The sequence below is a fragment of the Benincasa hispida genome, chromosome 1, assembly GCF_009727055.1.
Source record: "Benincasa hispida cultivar B227 chromosome 1, ASM972705v1, whole genome shotgun sequence".
Taxonomy (NCBI): Eukaryota; Viridiplantae; Streptophyta; class Magnoliopsida; order Cucurbitales; family Cucurbitaceae; genus Benincasa; species Benincasa hispida.
This window is the reverse complement of record NC_052349.1, coordinates 28,965,228-28,980,201: the sequence shown is the minus strand read 5'-3', so window position 1 is coordinate 28,980,201 and position 14,974 is coordinate 28,965,228. Positions and strand designations below refer to the sequence as shown.

General features: G+C 32.0%; 2 protein-coding genes across 2 annotated transcripts; one reads left to right on the top strand and one right to left on the bottom strand.

Moving 5' to 3' along the window:
• The first annotated feature begins 1,285 nt into the window (after positions 1–1,285).
• Positions 1,286–5,273, top strand: LOC120073298 (ABC transporter G family member 8). Its single transcript, XM_039026056.1, is given in 4 exon segments — positions 1,286–1,321; positions 1,323–1,427; positions 1,429–2,377; positions 4,528–5,273. Coding segments are annotated over 4 exon segments (1,821 nt in total). The 3' UTR covers positions 5,259–5,273.
• Positions 5,274–9,312: 4,039 nt separating this feature from the next.
• On the bottom strand, positions 9,313–12,973 carry LOC120084883 (protein SGT1 homolog). Its single transcript, XM_039040716.1, has 10 exons — positions 12,676–12,973; positions 12,147–12,216; positions 11,805–11,929; positions 11,488–11,617; positions 11,190–11,286; positions 11,031–11,096; positions 10,599–10,734; positions 9,999–10,081; positions 9,815–9,919; positions 9,313–9,713 (listed from the first exon to the last, which is right to left on the bottom strand). The coding sequence occupies exons 1-10, from the start codon at positions 12,833–12,835 to the stop codon at positions 9,606–9,608; spliced, it is 1,080 nt and encodes a 359-aa protein (XP_038896644.1). The 5' UTR covers positions 12,836–12,973; the 3' UTR covers positions 9,313–9,605.
• Between the last annotated feature and the right edge of the window lie 2,001 nt (positions 12,974–14,974).

Sequence of the window (14,974 nt, the reverse complement as noted above, 5' to 3'; positions counted from 1 at the left end):
GTATTCTCTTCACCGAATCGGCTCGAGCAATCTGGCTTACCTTCAAGATCGTTTCCAAAGACGCAACGGACCTCACATTTTTCATCTCAAACGCGAGTTATCCAGCCTCAAGCAAGATCAAGACTTTGTCACTATGTATTTTACTAAAATGAAGAGTTTCTAGAATGAGAAAGAGGAAGCTCAGTAGTCGGAAAATCGGCTGAGGAAGATGGATCGGCCAAAGAACGAAGAGGTGTCTCGGGAAAAACCAATTTGACTTCGCGTGGGAAGGGGAAAGGGGGAAAAATTTAGGGATTTGGGAATTTTCTTGCTCTGATACCATATTGGAAGTGGAAAAGCCAAAAGTAAATAATACTTTTCTCTCTAATTTATTTAATAACAGTAAAGATACATTATATAGATGTACAATAAAGAAAAAGGAGCAGTTAACTATATTAACAAAAATAACAAAAACTTGATACAACTAATAACAACTAACAAAAAATAGCAAAAGCTTATTAGAACTAATAACAACTAATAAGTCCCACTTCAATTCTGACTTTTGACTTCACTAAGAATATTTCGTAAAAAAGAAGAAAAAAGAGACATGCAATATTTGAGAACCACAAGTTTTTCCTTCCCTTTCTCAGGTACGTAATGTCAATTCACTGTCAACAAGTTCGAAAATGAAATTCAACCTCTAGACAAAATAAAATCCTTCAAAATAAAATCTATGGATAACTATTTTTTTCCGACAATTTAAAAAATCACTATTTTTTAAAAATAAGAAAGTAAATCAAAATATTTATAAATATAACAAAACTAGATGAAAATAATTAATATTTGTCTCTATCATAGAGAAATTATGATATTTTATTATTATTTATAAATATTTTTTTTTTTATCATTTAAAATAATTTTCTTTTAAAAATTTTAATTCTGCTCTACCGATATTTTTTCAAACTATACTATTAGTTATATAATTCCATAAAAAAAAATTGAATTTTGTTAATAATTTTTATTCGCACAATTTTGAATGTTCTTACAAAAATACTTAGTGCAATTCAGACGTCATCTATCTTTATGCATCTTATTAAATTGTTTAAATCAAAACTTGTCAGTGCCAAATTTTAGTTTTAATAAATATTTTAATTATTTTTTAGATGTGAATAATGAGAAGGGATACACAAAGATTAATGATATCCGAGATGCACAAGTATTATCTATATTCTTATATCATGTCAATTCCCTTCTCCAATTCTACGTGTCTCTCTCGCTTCTCTCTCCATCAGAAAAATCTCTCCCAATGGAAAAAGACCAACCACCACCACTGCCACCGTCGTCCGCCACCCAAGAAGCTACACATTAACAGATCATCAATCTCCTACGCCAAATCCACCGCCGCGGCCGCCTCCATCTCGCCGTACAACTGGTTCAAATCCTGCACACCGCCGAACCCCAACCTACATTCTCCGAAACATTTCCTTCACAGCTCACCCTTCTCAAATCCTCGCCATCGTCGGCCCAAGCGGCGCCGGAAAATCAACTCTCCTCGACATTCTCGCCGCCCGAACCTCACCGACACACGGCGCCCTCCTCCTCAACTCCGCCCCTCTCAACCCTTCCACTTTCCGTAAACTCTCCGCCTACGTCCCTCAACACGACGCCTCTCTCCCTCTCTTAACCGTCTCCGAAACCTTCGCCTTCACCGCCCGCCTCCTCCTCCCTAAAAAATCCCAAATCCTGACCACCGTCAACTCCCTCCTAGCCGACCTCCGCCTCACCCACGTCGCCAACACCCGCCTCATCTCCGGCCTCTCCGGCGGCGAAAGGCGGCGCGTCTCAATCGGCTTAAGCCTCCTCCACGGCCCAGCCGTTCTACTACTTGACGAACCCACCTCCGGGCTCGACAGTGGGTCGGCATTTAACGTGATCTCGACCCTTAAATCGATCTGCGAATCGCGTAATAGGACGGTGGTGGTTTCGATTCACCAGCCGAGTTATCGGATATTGTCAGCCATTGATGGGATTCTTTTGCTATGTAAAGGATGTGTGATTCACCATGGGAGTGTTTCGAGCTTGGAGAGTTATTTAGTTTCGAAGGAATTTTGCATTCCGCCGCAGCTTAATCCTTTGGAATTTGCTATGGAAATTCTCAATAACCTTACGCCTTCTTCTTCTAATTGTAGTTCGGATTGTGATGATTCTTCGGGCGTAATTATTGGTAATGAAGGTATTAATTGTTCGAATTATGAAGATAATGATGAGATTAAATACAGGAGCTCCAGATTGCATGAAATCTTGACCCTTCATTGGCGATTTTGGATTATTATTTTTCGAACGAGGCAGCTGCTTTTGACTAATACTTTGGAAGCTCTCATTGTTGGAATTGTCTTAGGTATGTAATCACTTTCTTACAAATTGCTCTCCCATTAATTACTTCTACAATCTTAAGTTTTTTTTTCCATCTATTCTTTTTAATGGTAATAGGAAATAAAGCTTTATGTTTTATAATATTTTGTTATTTAATTTTAAATTAGAGAAACACGTGAAAACAAAAAAATCTAAGTGCGTTTGTGAGTGATTTTTGAAATTGCAACATGTCATTTAATCATTTGAAATTGAAAACAATTTAAGGTGGGTTTAAAATACATTTTCAAATATTTAATTTAAAAAATAAGTTATTTTGAAAGAAAATAAAGTATTTGGTAACTACTCAAAATAATTTTTCAAATCAATTTTTATCTAAAGTATTTAAATAAAAATGAATTTTTTGAAAAACTTTCTTTTTAAAAATCAATCTAAATGGATCCTTAGCATGAATTATGCAACACCTATTATATCTAACTAAAATTGTCACGTAGCGATTCATTATTAAAAAAGTTATTTTTACCGTGGGTAGAAAAGGGAGTGTGGACTTAGTTGTAGCTTAGCTACACCTAAATATTGCTCTTTAAAATTAATATGAAGTTTAATTTATAATTTTAAACAAGATTTTCATACCTTCAAAATTTATTTTGATTTATTAGGACATGTTTGAATTAAATGACTTTTAAAGTTTGTTTCCAATATTAGTATTTGTCAACTACTGAAATTGATTTTTAAGAATGAGTTGAAAGGTGATTCTTGGTAGATGATTGACCGAGAATTATCTCAACAAAAAAAAAAAAAAAATCTTTTTATTCCCTTATTGAACTTGCCACTTTTGAAATTGAATTTAATAAGAATAAATTGTATTAAAATTAGTTTAAATTTTGGAAAATTTTCACATATAGAAAAAATGTCAAATTATTTACAGAAATAGCAAGAAGAAAAAAAACTACTGATAGACACTAATAGACTTTAAAAGTTGTCAAATATTAATATTGAAAACAAACTTTAAAAGGCATTTAATTGAAACATGTTCTAATAAATCAAAATGAATTTTGAAGGTATGAAAATATTGTTTAAAATTATAAAATTAAACTTCAAATTAATTTTAAAGAGCAATGTTTAAGTGTAGCTAAGCTACCAGTCCATACTCTCCTTTATCTTCTACCTTTTAATAAACTTCTATTACATAGTATTAATGATAGAATTTATCAGTTTCTATAACTGATAAACTTCTATTAACCTTTATAAAAAAAAATTAAAATTTGTTATTTTGTGTAAATAATTTTTTTTATTTTTCTATTTTTTTTTTTTAAAATCTCACTTTTATTTTTCCATAAATTTATAAGAAAATTCTTATAAATAAAAAAATCTCAAAAATATCTAAACTCAAGTTGCACAAGTATAGTACTTTTGGAACTTTTTGCTATAAAATTTAAATATTTTTTATATTTAAAAGGACCCCAAATTTATATTTAGTTTATTACTTATGATAAATTTTGTATTTGATTAGTAGAGAAATTTCAACAATTTTCTTTTATTGTCGACACATTCGTATATTAATTAAACTATTCTCACGTAATAATTTTATATTTGATTAGACTCACATGCCCACATATTTTTTTAAAATATAATTATTCAAACCAAAGGAGTCAGAAGGTAAAAATTACCAACACATATACATGTATTCAAGTTGGTGCAAATCTAGGAAATTGAAATTCTAAGGTAAAACTTGGTGAAAGAGTAATTAATATTTATTTGAAAAAATATATATATATATATTTTTATAATTAATCAAATCTATTATTTTATTTAATTTTTAGATATTTATCTAGAATGTTACAGGTACAAATGATGAACAACAATGCTTAATAAATTTATGTTTATGAAAAACAATTTTTTAAGAAAAATAAAAATTATGAAATAATATTTTTTAAAAAAGAAAAAAATCATCTAACAAACTTTAATTCAACTATTAGGTGGATTGCACACAAATGAATGCAGCCTGGATGAACTTAAATAATTTTCTATGTAATAATTATCAAGTATTCATCTAAAATCATACAAACTTGAAAAAAAAAAAAAGTGACGGGTTTTCTTTTTCATAATTATTATGAGATATGAACTATGAAGATTCATAAATTTGATAAAAAAATACATTTGTGTAATTGTAAACAGGAACAATTTACATAAACATTGGAATGGACAAAGCCGGCATAGAGAAAAGATTGGGTCTATTCGCCTTCACGCTTACATTCCTCCTCTCTTCCACAACCGAAACTCTCCCCATTTTCCTCAACGAACGCCCCATTCTCCTCCGTGAAACCTCCGCCGGCGTCTACCGTCTCTCCTCTTACATAATCGCCAACACCCTCGTTTTCCTCCCTTACCTCCTCGCCGTTGCCGTCATCTACTCCGCCTCCGTCTACTTCCTCGTCGGACTCTGCGCCACGTGGCAAGCTTTCGCCTACTTCGTCCTCGTCATCTGGATCATCATTCTCATGGCCAATTCCTTCGTTCTTTTCTTGAGCTCCCTCGCCCCGAATTTCATCGCGGGGACGTCGCTCGTTACCGTTCTCCTCGCTGCGTTTTTCCTTTTCTCCGGCTACTTCATCTCCCAAGAAAGCTTGCCTAAGTTCTGGATGTTTATGAACTTCATGTCAATGTACAAGTATGCTCTTGACGCATTGCTAATCAACGAATATTCGTGCTTGGTTTCTAGATGCTTCATTTGGTTTGAAGAGAATGAAAGGGAATGTTTGGTTACGGGAGGAGATGTGTTGGTTAAAAGAGGCCTTCATGAGAATCAACGGTGGACGAATGTTTATGCTTTGGTGGCGTTTTTTGTGTTATATCGACTTCTTTGTTTGCTTGTTTTGATTAGAAGGGTTTCTACATCTAAGAAATAATAATAATAATAATTATTATTATTATGCTCACTTCAAAGCATATATTTGGAAGAAAAATAACACTCTCTTTATTATTATTTGCATTTGTTGAAATTTGTTTTTTTTTTTTTAAAAAAATAAAATTATAGAAAACTTGGTTCAATTTTAGTTTTTATACTTCTAGTCGTCTAATTTTAGTTCATATACTTTCCACAAATCTTAAATTTAGTCCATAATTTATTTATTGAAAAATTCTTATAAATAAAAAAAAAATCTAAAAAAATATTAACCTTATAGTAAAAAAGTTTCAAAAGTGATTTGCTATAAAGTGTAAATATTTTTAAATATTTTTTTATATTTAAAAAGGCCCTTAATTTATTTTTGATTTTTATTAGCATTTTTTACTATCAATTTATTATTATCATTTAAGAAATTTTGATAACAATTAACTTTGAAGATCTAAATTTAAGATTTATTGAAAGTATAAAGGTTAAAATTAGACAATTAAAAGTATAAGGACTGAGATGAGAAAAAACATTGAGGAATAGATATTTGTATTATATCGTAAAAAAGTTCATGAAACATTAAAAAAAAAGTAACAAAATGTTGCTAATATGTATAATATAAATAATAAACATGTTAACTCGATGGGAATGACAAATAATTCATTAATCATTATTGAAGGATAAAATGAGTGAATGATAAGTTAAAAGCAAATTAGTAAGCATCTTTCTTGTTTTCATTTTGTCAATTAGTTTATGATTCTTGTTTGGCCTTTAGAAAGAATAAAACTATGATAATAACATTGGAGAGAGATGGATGTTAGGACTAGACAGCCCCTTGATGTGAAGGTGAGGCTTCAATCATTTGGGCAAATGGGCCAAATTGTCCAAAAGACCCCACATGCAAACTTTCTATAATACTTTCTTATTATAGGATTTAAATTTTCTTTGAGCTACAAAATCTTTTTGAATCTTATATTTTTATGGAAACTTCAAATTCATTTATTAAAGATAGAAAAGATATGGGCTACTATTATCTTCCATCATATCTTCAATAAAATAATGTTATTATACTTGGCCAAAATTTTGTGTGTTTGTATTTTTTGCAAAAAAAAAAACTGAATGTCAATTTTTTTCTTCTAATTTGAACTTTAGCAATTTATAAAAATAAATTATTGGTACATAATAGATAGTAGCGGGGTTTGAAATTAATTTTCTCTACCCTTATAATTATTGAAGTATTAAAAAAGTTTTGAATGGTTAATTCAAATATGTTGGTGAGGGTTGTGAGACAGAAAGCCTATGAGTAGGTCCAAATCCAAGAAAAATTGAGAGACATCATGGAGAACCGCGTACCCAAAAGGAAAAATCAGATTCTTCAGTTTTGAACCGAAAGAATTATACCAATCAAAAAATAATTGAACCGGTTTGACTCTAGTATTCTGCAATTTTGGGGGCCACAATCATTCTAACACCACCAGTATTACACGTAACCACAAATAGGTGTTAGAAGAAGAATCTTATAAATAACCTCATTTGACAATTGCAAGAAAAGAATAAGTAAACTTTAAGGAGAAATTTGAAACCCTCTTTTCTTACTTATCTAAACTAAATATTCTTGCACTAACTTAAGTATCGAAATGTATTTGACTTGATATTATACTGGTGCGAGTATTCTCACGTAAGTTAACTTGGACAATGAGACCGTACCGGGAGAACAGACCAACAGAGCATCCAAGACATTGGCATAAGTTAAAAAATTCAAAATAAAATAAAATAAGTGAGGTTTTTAAATCCTTCAAATAATAACATGTCACGGGTGCTTTAGCTATTGTGATTTGCAGATATAAAAGTAAGAGGAAAAAAAAATATAGTTTTGTTTTGTTTGATGGTGAAGCCTCCCTGATTGAATCAGTGCCAAAATATTCACTCACGGGTTACTCTTGTGTTGCTATTGCACGTGAACCTTTTTTTCTTCTTTTTGGTCGTTTGTCTTCTTTTATAACTATATTTCACTCTACCCAAAATTCTCCTATAATAATTTTGATCAATCGACAACCAAGTCTATCCATATGTACTAAAAAGGGGATTTTTTTTTATTTTTTTATTTTTTTATTATTATTTTTTTAATGTTGGATTTTGATAATATAATTAATTTTAACGATACACTTAGTTTAATCATTAAAGTTTGAGGTTTATGTTTATTGGGTCAACTTTTATAAATATCTACTAAATATAAATTTTGTGTCTCATAGATCTCTCATAAATTTGAATTGTTTAAAGATTAATCGATTATATAATAATTTGAATAATATGTATAATGGATTCCAAAATCCCTTTCGTAACTATTTGTTTTTTGTTTTTGTTTTTTTTTAAATTAAACCTATGGACATTACTCACACTTTCAAATTTCTTTATTTGTTATCTACTTTTTACTAATAATTTAAAAATCAAGCCAAATTTTGAAAACTAAAAAAAAGCAGCTTTTAAAATCCTGTTATTATCTTTTAAATTTGACCTTAAAAAAGATGCAAATCATGGTAAAAAATAGAAAAAAAATAGACCTAATTTTCAAAAATAAAAAAAGACTTAAATTTTTAATTTTGTGTTTAAACAATCTATGAGTTTTTAAAATAATATCAAAGTTTAAGGACCATCTCTCCGATAATTTGAATATATACCAACCACAACCATAACATTATGGATTTAATACACAAATTCATTATGTGAGTTTGAATAGGATGGAATTGATGAAATTTTGTCGATATCCCACGAGAATTAATGGGTCGAAAAAAAGCAACGTGCTTATCTAAGGTACGAGATTGTGTAAGGAAAAGAGTAGAGAAAAAGATCGCACAATCGACACGTGGTTGACTTTCAACCTTGCTTTTGGTGTCCATTTTATTTATTTACTTTTGGAAAACTTTTTACTATGTTGCATTTGACGATCTTATTTATTTATTTGATGGAAGACCATATATATATATATATATATATATTGGTACTATGCTACGATTATATAGAATTACACTAGTTTTGTGAACTCATCTTTCAGAATGTGTATTGGGCTTAATAATCCTCAAATATTTCACAAAGATTAAATACAAATCACACTCATTAACATTTAATTTCATCAAATCTCATATTCAACTTCGATAGATATTGCAATTTTTACTTTATAAGGTTAGAAAAACATTGAGAATATTCTTATAAAACAATGTTTTTTAAGAGATTGATAGAATTTTAGACAAAAAGAGAAATATACTGGAGCTGGGTTTTTTTTTTTTTTTTTTTTTGGGTGGGGGGATTAGAATTTGAAAGTTTTAGCTGAGTTATTTACTGTAATTGGACCAGCCCAACGTCATTTGTCCTATCGAGGTTGGACCGATCATCCATTACGATCCATTAAAGTTGCAGCACGGCCCATTATGAAGCCCATCAGTCTAGTTATCAAATTATTTATTTATACATTACATAATTAAAAAGAACCAATATCCCTTCTTGGGAGAAGAGAGTTATTCCGAGAGAGAGAGAGGGCGTATTTACTATTTAGTTATGATAATTCTCTTTTTTAATTGAAAAATAAAAGAAAAAATTAAGGTTGTTTGTCGCCCTTCAAAATTTCACTTTTCTGTAGAACATAGGACAAGAAAAGGATAAGCAACTAATTAAGTCAAAATAGCAACCTCAAAACGGGTGGATGGTTGGAAAATCCAACCTCCAACTTTTAAGAAGAAAGGCCATACTAATTGTCGTTAGCTAAACTCATTGACAAAAAAATAACTAATTTGAATATAACTTGGCTATGTGTACGAGAAGGGAGGGGGGAAAAGAAAAGGGCAAAGAATAAAAGCAACAAATCTAAAACATGCAGAAACTTCTAATAAATAAGAAGATATTAACTACAATAATACAAAACCATTTTGAACAACATTTGGTTTTAACTTCTCTAAGGATTCAATTTTGAAAATAAGTTTAACAAATCACCTAAAATAGTTTTTGAAACACTCAAAAATATTTTACATAGTTTTTATAAAAGGTTTAAATAAAAATATCTAAAAAAGACAATATTGTTTTTCTAGTTAATCCAATTGACCCTTCATTGCTATAAACACATAATATTAAAAATTCTCTAACGATCGCCCAAGACTCGGTTCGAGGAAGAGAACAAATAATAATCACAGAGTTCAGAACAGAAGAATAAGCAAACAACTGGTTTTACAGAAATCGTTGAAAAATCAAGCACAAACAAAAGGAGACCGTTGACTCGGCTGCCTACAAACTGACGCCAAAATAGAAATAACTCCATCAAAAATTTCAACTCCTTCACAAACTTACTAAATCCAACCAAAGGAAAAAACTCAGATCAGATCTCCCATTTCTTCAACTCCATACCATCGGGAGGGCTACCTTCGACCTTCTTTGATCCCACCTCCTTCCAGTTCGTTGACAGGACTGTGCCGTTCGATTCCACCTAAACAACAGAGAAAATTAACCAATCGAACAAATAGTTTCCGAAAATTACAATACCTGGCAGGACGATTAAACATCTAAAAATACTTCAAGAAGCCTTACAAATGATTTTTGCATGGCTCTTCTTGTATCCTCATCAGCATCCTTGTATATGTCTCGGAAAAACTTGTTCAACGCTGCATCCCCATCTAGTTTCTCGTCTTTCTCCTAAAATATAACAAATACTGGTAAATTCACTCCCCCACAAGGAATAATAAGGAAAAAAAATACCAGAAAATAATCAGACCTCCTTTTTCACTTGAGCTTCAAGCTTATCCCAATCTCTTCTTGGCTTAGAGGAGGGGTAAGCGAGAGCTTGAGATCCACTAGCTGCAAAAAATCACAAGTTTTGATCAACTTCAGCAAACATAAAACATAGGACACCAGACGAGCTCGATTATGAAACCATCATTGACATTCGATATACCTATCTCCTGACACAATAACCATATGTCGATAGTTCTACTTCTACCATTGCACAAGAATGAAACCAAAAGCAGGACAGTTTACTGCAGCATAGAATAAGGTAACCAAGACTGCACATTTTAAAGCATAAATGAGAGCTACACTCTGCAAACATACTCCGCAAACCCATTAACTGATCTGCATGTTCAGGATTGATCTCTAATAATGAGTCTGATAACCTTTTACCCATGGTATAAACCAAAATTATTGGTTACTTTCATTTGGATATGGTCAATATTTGGCATATTGAACAGATCACAGGTTTTTTTTCACAATTTTTAGATGTTAAATTCTTGCATCTAAAGCATTGAGCGATCAGCCCATGGTACAGTGACCCTAGAAGCAGTAAAATGAAGAGTGTATAGGGAACAAGTTCACCTACAGGGGACATTAATGCTCTGGATAATTCTATTCTCCTTGCAGAATTCAAGAGACGTCCAGTGTATTTGCTCAGCCTTTGCAAGACGAATTTCAATTTTTGTTGATAAAACAAAAAATTTGCACTTCTCACGTATTATCTGTTTGGGACAATCAAAAACCAAGCATAAGATTCCTAATAAAAGCTAGAGGCATAACTAGGCATAATATCCATGTTGCTGGAGGAAACAAATGCTCAAATAAGAAGAAAAGAAATGTAAGGAAACCAATCCATTGCAACAGAAAGAACAAAAATATGAGTGAAGAATACTACATTAAGCAAAGATGATTCTTCTCCACATTTACAAAATTCCATATTGTTTTGGATATATTTGCTGGATAAGAAGTAGAACCCCTCTTTGTTTCTTAAAAATTAGATTCTAAAAATCTGGAATACCTTCCCAAATAAACGAGGCTGGAAACAATATGCATCTTCGCCAGGAAGATCAATAGTCACACTTAGCTGCAAACAAGCCATTAAATTTTCAGCAAAACTTTCCAAATATATGTGATTTTGAAAAATATTCGAAAAATGAACATTCAATTGTAGACGTACAATTTGTTCACCAAATTCAACAGCGACATTTTCAGCTGGTATTCCCTTAGCAAATATGGACACAACTACTTCTTCCGGTTTCTGATAAAATTCATGCCTGCATGAGTATTTGACAGAAACTATGATTAGTTAGGTTACCATCTATCTTGTGATGCATCCCTACAATGGAATACCTTATAATTAAAGTACCAAAAGCATTTATGCAATTCAAGCTGGGAGTTAAACCAAAAAGAAAAGCAGTGCAGAAAATAAAGAGAGAAAATATTTACTACAACAAGAACCGACAAAGAGCAGCAACCTGAATTTCGGTTTGACTTCTATTGTCGCCTGATGCAGTTGATTACTCACAGGTACAACGTCATTACTTGGTAAAACAGTTTCCTGAACAGTACTTTCCACAGATTCCTGTGGAAGGTCGCCCATTTCCTCTGTTATGAAAATGGGGGCATCCATGAATTGGAAAAAATGTAAATACTTCTTCCACATAATAGTCAGTGATGTCAACTACCAGCAAAAGAAACGTGTTCAGACATAACAAAAACTTTGCAAAGAAGATCTATCATCCTTATCCACAAATTTAAACTGGTAAATTATCAACTATCAAGCAGCCCATACCAGCAATGAGTTTTTCACATTCTTTTATTAAATTCGTGAATCTTGAATCTCCTGAGGCCAAAGCAGAGCCTGTCTCCAAAGCAACCTTTGCTGTTTGATACTCCTCAAGTTTCAGACATGCAGTGCTGAAACAAAGACAGACACAATAAAAATAAAAACTATATAGATACGCATATTTCAAAACTTAGAACGTGATTCAATAAAGATATAAAGAACCCACCACGTTTTAAATATCCATATGATTTCACACAAAGCTGCACTATCTCTTAAAAACATTATACTCTTTGACTCTCGAGAATTACATGGAACATCAGAAGCTACGCAAGTAAGAAAAAGGCTTACCCTTTGCGCAAGTATGCTTTTGAATTTGAAGGGTCAAGTTCAATTGCTTTGTTAGCATCAGCAACAGCTTCTGCAAACATAAGCCCGAATCATTAAAAAAAAAAAAAAAAAAAAAATCTAATTAATTGTCCACTGCACTCAGCTTCTTTTAACTTCCGTTTAAAATGACTTTCTAAGTGCTCAAAAACATTGATTTTACACTTAAAAAACACTTATTTAACTTAAAAAGTCATGTAGTCCTAAATTAATCCCAGAACGAATACTCGAGAAAGTGGGGAGAAAAACTTCATATCAAAAACATAAACCAATCGACCCATCCAAACAATTCACGAATCATTTCTTAATATTAACTTCTTAAAAAAAACAGAAAATTAGCAGTGAGTAAAGTTTTTAGTACAAATCATAACCAAAAGAAGTAGAAATCCGATCGAAGACTCTGATTCGCGCAATCCTATTCTTTACAGAATCAATTGAAGGGAGCATTTCATAGTAAGAAACATGAAATTGAATGGACAGAGAGAGAAAGTACCAGTGTAATGGCCGAGTTTGATGTTGGCCTGAGCACGGTCAACATAAAGCTCGGATTTCTTCGGACTAAGAGCGATGGCTTGAGTGTAAAGGTCGACGGAAAGTTCGAAGTGGTCGTCGATAAAGGCTTCCTTAGCCTTGGCTTCGAGATCGGACGCCATGAAAGAGGAACTTGAAGCGTCGGAAGAATGTAGAGGGTTCTGGAGGGGAGGGAGAAAGATCGGGCTTTTCGAAAGAATTTGATTGACTCGAAGTCGTGATAAATGATAAAAGGCTCTAAGAGCAATGACAATCGACAGAATAAAGTAAGGTATTTAATTAGTAGACAACGTTAAATTATACGAGAAGTCAAGAACCTTCAGCTTGAACTTTAGGGTAAATGAAAGCTTTTTTTTTCCTTCCAACTTTTAAAAAATATTGATATGAATATTTAAACCTTGGCTTAGAAGTTGAACACGGATGCTACTTAGAGTATTGATCATCACACTGGTGGTTTGGACTAGTGCTTCGTGATCACCTTGGTTGAGTCTATCTTATTGGGTCGAAGTTCATTCTTAGATGGTATGAGATTAAGTTTCTTGAAGCGATGACTATTTATGAGACGCTTAACTCTCGTAATATCATTGTGAAATGTGACTATTTAGAGATTGTTAATCTTTTGAATAATATATTTACCAACTTCTCTTTTTAGTATGTATGCCTTTAATTACAATACCTTTGTAAAAAAAAAACTCCCGAACTTTTCATTTGATTCAAGATCAATATTTCTGTTAAAATGAAAATGAAAAAAAAAATGATATGAAAATGACTTGTAAAATATTGGTATAGGTGCCATAAATATAGATTTTAATCATGCACTTAAAACTTTAAGGTAGATTTCAACTATATTAGACAGATAATAAAAATATTTCTATGTTAATTTATCATGAGTATAACATAACTAACATATTGGCTATTACAAGAGTAAAATAGAACTAAAAGATTGGCTAAGACTAACTATAGTTAAGTATAACAAACTCTACTACTCCCCCTCAAGATGGAGTTAGAAAATTGATAACACCCACCTTGGACAAAAGAGGACTAAAAACAGAAGAAGGAAGAGCTTTAGTGAATATATTAGCAAGCTGTAAATGAGAACGAATAGGCATTAGCTTGACCAACCTTTAACAACATGATCTCGAATAAAATGACAATCTAATTCAATGTGTTTCATATGTTCATGAAACACTGGATTAGATGCTTTATGAACCGCAGTAGTGTTGTCACAAAAAATGAGGGAAGGATGCTCAGCAGTAATATGAAAATCACCAAGCAACTGTTTTAACCAAACAAGCTCACTAGTTGTGGCAGCCAGGACTCTATATTTTGCTTCAGTTGAAGATCTGGACACGGTAGTCTATTTCTTTGCTTTTTATGATATAAGGGAATCCCCTAAGATTACACAAAAACCAATCACAAATTTCTTGGAATCAGGGCAAGAGGCCCAATCGGCATCAGAAAATACCTTCAGCTGAAAAAAAGATGAAGCTAGTAGAAAAAGACCTTGGCCTAGAGAAGACTTCAAATACCGCAATAATGTGTGAACAACTTGCAAATGAGGTTGTCTTGGCTTAGCAACAAATTGACTAAGTTTGTGAACAACAAAGGTTACATATGGCTGAGAAATGGTTTAGTATAGAAGTTTCCCAATTAACCTTCGATGGAAAGATGGATCAGTCAACAAAAAACCTTCATCATTATGCAATTTAACATTAGGATCCATAGGATATGAACAAGGATTAGAAGCTAAGAACCATGTTCTCTTGAGTAATTGTAAAGTATAGTGTCTTTGGGAAAGAAAAATACCCTTGGCAGATCGAGCAATTTCTAATCCAAAAAAGTATTTCAAGGATCCCAAATCTTTAAGCTTAAACATATCGTTCAAATGATATTTCAATTGATCAATCTCCTTAGAAGAAGCATTAGTAATGATAATGTTATCCACGTAAACAAGTAAAGCAATAAAAGATGTACCAAATCCCTGAACAAACAATGAATACACTTAGACTGTTTGAAACCAAGACAAAACAAAGCTCAAGAAAACTTATCAAATCATTGATGAGAAGCTTACTTCAACACATAAATGGACTTATGAAGTTTGTGTTGAGGTTGATGCCCTAAATCTTGTAGTGTCCTATAGTTTTTAATTGTATTGTACAAACATTTTATTTATATAATAAAATATGTGATGTTCTATTTCAAAATTAGTTGCATTAACCACAAACCAATAAACGAACATCCAAAGCTATCTTGTAGCTTGA

Coding starts and splice junctions, on each gene's coding strand:
- LOC120084883 (XM_039040716.1), bottom strand. CDS start 12,835: ATGGCGTCCGATCTCGAAGCCAAGGCTAAGGAAGCCTTTATCGACGAC. Junction 11,287..11,487: donor GAAGTCAAACCGAAATTCAG/GTTGCTGCTCTT, acceptor ATACTCATGCAG/GCATGAATTTTATCAGAAAC. Junction 11,097..11,189: donor TTGAATTTGGTGAACAAATT/GTACGTCTACAA, acceptor GCTTGTTTGCAG/CTAAGTGTGACTATTGATCT.